General features: G+C 42.0%; 1 protein-coding gene across 1 annotated transcript; it reads right to left on the bottom strand.

Annotated features, from left to right (window-relative positions):
* Positions 1-725: 725 nt before the first annotated feature.
* Positions 726-5164, bottom strand: RPS21 (ribosomal protein S21). The gene is made up of 6 exons (XM_075011707.1): positions 5141-5164; positions 4133-4229; positions 2676-2739; positions 1579-1650; positions 982-1037; positions 726-792 (listed from the first exon to the last, which is right to left on the bottom strand). The coding sequence occupies exons 2-6, from the start codon at positions 4180-4182 to the stop codon at positions 783-785; spliced, it is 252 nt and encodes an 83-aa protein (XP_074867808.1). The 5' UTR covers positions 4183-4229; positions 5141-5164; the 3' UTR covers positions 726-782.
* Positions 5165-8178: the final 3014 nt, after the last annotated feature.

Genomic DNA, 8178 nt, shown 5'->3' with positions numbered 1-8178 from the left:
GCTAAAAATAACAGCAGGTAAAAAGTTTAATAGGCCATTAAAAGACCTTTAAAATGACCACTAAGCTATTTATTAAAATACTGTTTACTATTTTAAACAAGTTTCTGAGCCAGCATAATGCCCTACTCTAACATCTGAGACATGACAAGTGAAATTTTCCTGAACATCACTTCTTGCAAAGTAATTAATATGGGTAAAAAGCATGTTAAGAAAATTTAAGTATCTCCAATGACACATGATAAGCTTTCAGTAAGGAGAGCCAAGAATACAAGCACATCAGTAGCAGAAAGACATATGGTACAGTGATATTAGCAGAAGAAAGATGAGCCTATATTTTCATAGTCTCAGTCAAATTAACCCACAAGATTACTCCTAAAAAGTTATGGAACAGGCAAAAATCAAACATTTTCTAATTGTTTTTAGATGGCTATACCTGAAAACATTCGGTTCTTGAGTTACGTTCTAGATAATTAATCAAGGATAATACAATCACCTAAATCTCCAAAACAAAGCAGAGTCAAAGAAGGAAATGGAAAAACCCAGATTTTCAAACAAGACACAGTTCTACACATTGGGTTATCTGTAAGTTTCATCTCTAGGTCCCCAGAATCAGTTAACACTGTAACCTTCCCACCCATGCACTCTGAAGGTATTTTAGGCAACTTAAAAAAACCCCACCACTGGTATTTATGGTTCTGAATTAAAATAAAACACTGCACATCAAATATATTTAAGCTGTTTATTTTTCAACAAAATGTTCCATATCAAGAGAGCATCTTCAGTTAAAAATTCCTGGAAAAGAAAACCAAATATAATTGTTATAAAATCAAGATCTGTTACAGCAGATTTAATAAATATTTTTCTGAAACTTCATAAACAGTGTAAATCCAGAATACACATTTTCATCAAGACCTGGAACTTAGGAACCTGGAAAGGAAAGGACATGGATAACCTTTGTGAGGATGAGGAAAACATACTTACTTGGAAACGATCCCATCATTTTTTGCCAGGCGCAGAATAGAGTCATCAGATTCACCCTTAAAATACAAAAATATGGAGTTCTGAAACATGATCTATGATCACTGGCTTCTCATTTTTACACATAAAATAAATGCTGTGAAGGGCTCAGTTATTTAAAGATGTTTCTGGAACAGCAAAAGCTGTTGGTGGAATGCTATTCATCTATATTAGGTTTTTCCAAAAATATTCATCAAATTCTTGGCCATCTTCCAGAACCAGAAAGTGTTTTTAACTTCAAACATTATACAATTTAATGCTCAATTATATGTATCTAGTTAATACAAACACACAGCTTCCTGATTAAAGTACAGAGAAAGCCGCTCAGTGTTTCTTTTAAAAGAGAAGTTAGATGGGGCCAAGAATCTTTGTTCTCTATACAAAGTCTGCCAAACAGCACCCCAGATGAGATGTATGTATTTGGTGATAGACCCACTAGTCCACTGGGAGTTGGACTGAGATCATAAACTTAGGCTGAACACGCATCACAAAGAGATAAAGAGCTAATGCAATCTAAAACAGAGTACACGAATTTGCTGATTTTCAAGAAAACTTTCTTACCATCCTGCGAATTGCTCCACAAATGGCGTAAGTTTTGAATTGGCCATTGACTCTGCCTGTGACCTTGTCAACCTGAAGTTATAATTAGATTTTGATTAAGTAGATATTTCGATGAACACACAATTCTTGTAATGCTTTACCCTCTAAAATCTTTTAAGTTTGCAAACGAGTGGCAAAATGTAAACTGTAGAGAAATGGGTCTTATGGTCAGAATGCCATGATTTACACAACTTGATCCAAATGCTCCCATTAAAAATGACAGGTTAGTTTCTCTCCTTACATAAAGGAGCCATGGACTATGATGGATTTAGAGTCAGACAACATGGCTGACACGCAGTAACTAATAAACTGGTAGATTAACAAAAGCCTAGACAGAAGATAAAGTCTAAGCCTCTTTTGGGACACAAGTCCAATTTAAAGGCAAGCATGTTAATTTAGCTGTCTTGATGAAAAATGTACTTATCTGGAGTGAGAACGTTACTGAAATCTAGAAAGAAACAGTCTAGTTCCAGAGTCAGATAAATGCACAAGAAAAAGGATACAACAATCTCATTTTTTCAACTTGCAGAGAAGTCTCCCAGAAAGAGGACACTGAGCAGTGCAAAATTAAACCCTGCAGAAACCCTTAAAATACAAGGATTTGTTTTTCATTTTTGCTGACTCTCAATTACTGAATAACAAAATATGCTAGATAAAAGAAACTTTTCCTTTATATTTTAAACAGAAATAATCATTTAAAATGCTTCTATTGTAGCGAGGTAAAAAAGATGAGGTATTTCCCCAAATCTGCACAGAAAGCGAATTTCAGAGACAAAACCCAAGGCTTCTAATTTTCAGTTCCTAAACATGTGCTAAGCCAAATTCTCCCACGAAAGTTAAAAAATGACAATTACACACAGCACACCAGAGGGAGATTGGAGAAGGCAAGTGATCAAGGTAAATTAGAACCAATGATCGTGAGGGGATATTAAATGTATTTGGAAATATAACATAATATTCACACTGACATATTGAGCACTGCATGTACATTAGTGAAAATGAAAATTCTAAATTAAAAAAATTAATAAAGATTCACATCTGCTGTGACTTACACTTACCTCGGAAATATTCATTTGAATGGAAGCATGGTCCTTAGCACCAATTATTCGGTTGCTAGCAGAGCTGAGGAAATAGGAAAGAACAGGAATTTAAAATAAACATGGAAAAAGAATACTAAATTAACTGAGTAAAGACTATTAAAGACTACAGAACAGATACAGCTGAGCTAGCATTTTGAGGGCAATAGCCAAGGCAGACAGCTCAATGACCACACAGTTACAATGTAGGCTCGACACTGGATTTAAAATCTGGCTCTTTTCTGACAGTATTACACTTAGCTATGGCAGCAAATAATCCTGATGTTGACATATTTTATTTTTAGAATGTATTTAGTAGGTGTGTTCACTCCATGTAAATGCAGATGACTCTCACACTGGCAGTATGTATTCCTATCTGCTCTAGAAAGTAACTAAGAAATTGGAGTGTAGCTGGTTGCTATGTCTGAGAGGAATGCTAGTGATGGAGAACAATCAACTGGCTAATCCAACGGCATCCTCACACAAAATTATTTTTGTCTGCGCTTCACAGAGTTTATTTAAGGGGTTGCACAGTTTACCTTAATTTCTTATTTAAAAAACTCCCTGCGCTTCAATTCTTTGCCTATCTCAGTCCTAGGAATGTGACATTTAGACTAAACATTGTGAATACACATGCAGTGAGTAATCGTGAGTTCATGGTAAAACCTCCCAAGAACCCAGAAAGAGCTCACAAACCACAACTTTAGGAAATAAACATATAAAACTAGTTTTAAAAGTTTTTGCTCCCTCTTGAAGGAGGTTAGACCAAAAAGGGACCCAACACCAATTTGGAAATTGCTAACTTCTTATGTGCTTTTGTATGCATTCCTTTTACCAGTAAAGGCAACTAACGAATGGAGCACTTTATCAACTGTTGTGATGAAATCCCAGAAATATTTTTGTATAAGTGACAAAGTTTAAATCAAGCTTGGATTTTTTTTTTTTGCTGAAAAAGATATTCTCTAATTTAAAACAAAACAAAAATTATTTTGGAGAAGTTTTATTGCTTCTGTTACCCAGCTCAGATTAGATTATTACAACGGTCCTTTCTGGCTTTGGAATCTAACAGGAAGAAAGCATCAGGGGGTAGCTGTTTTAGTCCATATCCACAAAAACAACAAGAAGTCCTGCGCCACTTTACAGACTAACAGATATATCAGTGCATAAGCTTTCAAATGGGCAAAGATGAATCTGCTGAAGTGGATCTTTGCCCATAAAATCTTATGCTTCAATATATCTGTTAGTCTAACAAGAAGTAGTACTTCAATTAAATTACTCTCCTCACAAAGCACAGAGAACCAGTGCTTTGATTACTGATTATAAAGGAGAGGTTCCTTATGCTGATACTGACACTGATGCATGGAGCAGGCTGCACAGGACTGACTATACGAGTCAGCTTAGAAGATGCAATACCAAACATGCCAAAGAAAGGCACTCACCATTTACGAGGCACATACAGATCCACAAACTCCCCAGCGTCGTTCTGCATCTTATTTTTCTATGTGCCACCAAACAGGGATGTGCGAAGAGAGATACCTAAGGAGACATAAATCACAGGGTCATACCCTACCAAATACTCAGGTACAGGTTTTAGCTGCCCAGCCTACTGAGAATTGGGCCAGCTCAGTTTGATGACATCTCAATTCATCCACGTAAAATTTCATCTTGTAATATCTGTGTGCTTCCACATTAAATCAGTAGCAAAACCAAAGTCGCCTGTGAACTTGACAGTCTCTGGCTCTTCTCCCTTTTCACAGCACAAACCGCTCTGCTTGTGGTCAAGTCTTTGTCCCTGAGAACTTGGGTTTGTTTTGTGGGGAGGGATTTTGGAGCACACGAACACACCAGCCTCGCGTGCGTCTTATGGCATAAAAACCTTTTCAAAAGAAAACCGTCTGCAGCGTATCCCAGAGACACTCAGGGCGTCTGACCTGATCTAACAGGCAAGTCCCCTCGAAAACCACTTCACCCTCCACCCCAGCCTGCTGCGCCCTGAGCTCAGTGACCGGCGCCATCCCCACCGCGCCAGCTCCATGCACGGGGACTGACCTTCTGAGAGAAACGCGTCTAGAACCATTAAGCCCCAAGCTCGGACCCGGGCCCAGCCCCTGGGCGGGCAGGGGAGCAAAGCCGGACCGCCCCTCCCCCACCCACGTGGCTGGGGTCGGGCACACGCTGCTCCTCCTCCCCCGAGGACTCAGGGAGCACAACCGGGCTTTCTCCGGTTAACCGCTGGCCCAGGACACGGGGAGGGGCGGGAGAACCGGCCGCGGGGGGCGATTACGGCCTCCCCGCTGCTCCTCGGGACCGGCCCAGGGGCCGGCAACAAGGCCAGGAATCTGGCGGTACCATCCGCTCCTCCTTCCCGATACCTCAATAGCCTCCCACAGGCTCCCGCCCTCCGTCCCCGCTCACTCCCCGCCAGCCCGGCCACCCCGGCCTCCTACCGCGCCGCCCGTCCAGACCGGAAAGGGCGGGAGCCGCAAGCGGAATCGGTACCACAGCCCCGGTGGAAGACGCAAGTGCTTCCGGGGCAGCCTCTTGGCCATCACGGGGTGTCGGGCCGCGTGTGACCCGGACAAGCACAAGCCGCCCGGTCGGTCCTGTGCCCGCGCTCGCCTTTGGCTCCGGCCGCTTCCCGGGCCGGCGCCGGGGACGTGCTGCAGCGCCTCCGCACGCGGCTCTCGCCTCGCCGGGACTGCAGCTGCAGGGCCGGTACCGCGGGGAGCTGGTTCTGTCGGCCCAGTGCCCGCGCTGGGTTTCTCGGAGAACATGGGCTTGCCGCAGTGGATCGCGGGCCACCCTGAGGGCCCCGTTGTAGCCCAAATAGCGTGTGGCTGTACCTGCTACAACACAGAGGGCGGCCTGTGGAGCCTCCTGCTGCTAGGTTTAACTAAGGCACAAATCCACGTGGGCTGAAGGGGAAAGGCAGATGGGAACAGCTGTGACACTGCACCATAACGAAGGGTGCATCAGCGGTTTAAAAGGAGACGGACTTGTGTGCTCCCTTTGTTGGGCTGAAGCATGTCTGGATAGCGCTGGCTGGTTGGTTACTTTGGTGACCGGGGGTTGTGAGCCCAGCAGAATGAACCTATTGGGTCAGCCAGTGTTCTGTCTTCAGACAGTGGTCAATACTAGGTACCCGGAAGGAATGAACAGAACAGGCGGTTATCACACAGTCGAGCTTGTCACCCCTTTCCAGCTTCCGACAAAGGCTAACAGCCAAGATAGCCAATGACAAGTTACAGGACACTCAACATGAAGGGCTCCTGCATAATTAGAGAATTCTTTCCCAGGTGTCGGGATGTTATATGCTCAGGGTCTGATTACAATAGTTCAGATCAGGCAGGAGGTGTTTTTCCTGGGTCAGACTGGCAGAGACCCCAGGGAGCTTTTTGCCTTCCTCTGAAGCACAGGGCACTTGCAGGTTCACAGAAAATCTACCATTTACACTAGTTTGAACAGGAGTCTTTAAAAAAAAAATTACAATTTGAAGGCTTCAGTAACTCAGTCTATTACAGGAGTAGGTGGGCAATGTTTAGGACCTGCAATGCGCAGGTCAGATTAGATTGCATTTCAAGAGTGGCAGCATATGGACACTTGATGCTTATTTTGTAGCCACAGCCTCCTTGGGTTGTAATTGGAGGGACTGGAGGTTCATAAGTGCAAAGGAACCTTATCTGGTACTACCAGTAGTGGTTGGGCCCTGCCTCCAGGGGAGACAAAAGCTGGAGGAGCAGGCAGCCTTTCTGAGAGCAGGGGGGTGAGGCTCCAGCCAGAGCTTTGAGCACAGTTCCCTGGCTGCATTGTGGTGGGCTTTGTCTACAAGTTAACCACAACTCCCTCTCCTACCTCATCACGCTGGCCCCTGCTGCATAAGCCAGTGCCCCTTCAGCCCTGGCCTCACTGTTTCCATTTCCCCATCCACAGCTTAAACTCAGCCATACCAAGCCTAGGGACAAATTATGTCTATACTGTAGTAAAAAGTGATATTTGTGTGGTGATAATACTCATTTTGTAAATTTTTTAAAAAAATAAGCAAAATTCAAAATGAGAAGAGACAAGAACAGGCAAAGAACCAATCTGAGTTTCTATTCTGCTGTGGCTTAGTAAAGCAGTGGTTCTTAACCAGGGTACACATACCTCTTAGGGTACACAGAGGTCTTCTGGGGACATATAGAACTAGATGAGTTGATAACAGGCTACCTAAAACCTCTGGCAAAGTCAGTACAAACCAACATTTTATACAGAATGAGAAAGCAATATTTCAGTAATAGGTTGTGACATTTGCATTTTTAAGTCTCGTTTTGTAAGCAAGTGAAATCTAGGGTAAACAGGACTAAGGGGTACATTAGGACTGGAAAGGCAAAGAACTACTGCAGTGAATAGAAATAACTGTACATTTTTTATTTGAAAATTGTTACAAAATTGCAGTGACTTGGATATGGCTAAGTATTTTAGGAAAAAAGCGTCAGCGGCCACCAGTAAGATTTGCAAAAATGAGGGGTCCTGTGGCACTTTATAGACTAGCAGATTTATTGGAGCAGAAGTTTTTGTGGGCAAAGACCCACTTCATCAGATGCATTTTTTAGGGGGGGGGGGGAGGGAATTGATTTGTATTACACTTTCTGCTAGTTACTTAAAAGGAGGCAAAGGAAAGCCCTTTATGCTAGAGAGTGTTCTTAAAATATTTTCCAAACACGAGTCAAAATATGTCAAACTTGACTGATTATAAAATATGTATAAAAAACCTTTATTTCACAGCTTCTCAATCTCTCAATTTCATTCATCAAAAGAATTTGACAAATTACAAACAAGACTTTAATTTACTAATACACAAAATCATAACAATTTACATAAAAATGTACAAGCTCCTATAAAGAGCCTTTTCATTGTGCTAAACAGCACCATTTTACATATGATATATAATTAAACCACACCCCCCAAATGTAAGAGACCAGAACTTCTCTTTAAAGGAAAAAACATTGTGCATGAAAACATGTAATACCTTTCAGAATATTATGCTGGATCCCATTTTGGCTTAGACATTGCTAATGTTGCAGTAATATTTTTCTACCACGCAGTGGCAGCTTTTCTGTAACAAGCTAAATATATCACAATGAGGCTTAACTGAAATAGTATTCTCTTCCCTCATCTGGCTTAGATTCCTTACCCTTCAGAACATCACATATACAGACACAGGTAGGTTACTGCCTTTGCCAACAGGATCACTTACTTCTGCACAGGAAGTCATAGGAAAAGGTACCCAAAATACAAGTTGTAGACTGTTGGTTAAAATGACAATTAGGAATCAATACCCTATCTATCTTTGGACTTAAGAAACTTCTGTAATGCCATAGAAACCTTTTAATTTGTTACACAAATTTACACATAGTGAACACTGCATGTAATAGACCCTTCCTATGATACAATTTGCACCCCTAGTATGTTGGGCTTTGGAGCTCAGAGCTTTGGATGTGTATGC

The sequence above is a fragment of the Carettochelys insculpta genome, chromosome 17 (genome assembly GCF_033958435.1).
Source record: "Carettochelys insculpta isolate YL-2023 chromosome 17, ASM3395843v1, whole genome shotgun sequence".
Taxonomy (NCBI): Eukaryota; Metazoa; Chordata; order Testudines; family Carettochelyidae; genus Carettochelys; species Carettochelys insculpta.
This window is presented reverse-complemented; position numbering and strand designations above follow the sequence as displayed.

Coding starts and splice junctions, on each gene's coding strand:
- RPS21 (XM_075011707.1), bottom strand. CDS start 4,182: ATGCAGAACGACGCTGGGGAGTTTGTGGATCTGTATGTGCCTCGTAAA. Junction 2,740..4,132: donor CTGTATGTGCCTCGTAAATG/GTGAGTGCCTTT, acceptor CTATTTCCTCAG/CTCTGCTAGCAACCGAATAA. Junction 1,038..1,578: donor GTGGAGCAATTCGCAGGATG/GTAAGAAAGTTT, acceptor TTGTATTTTAAG/GGTGAATCTGATGACTCTAT.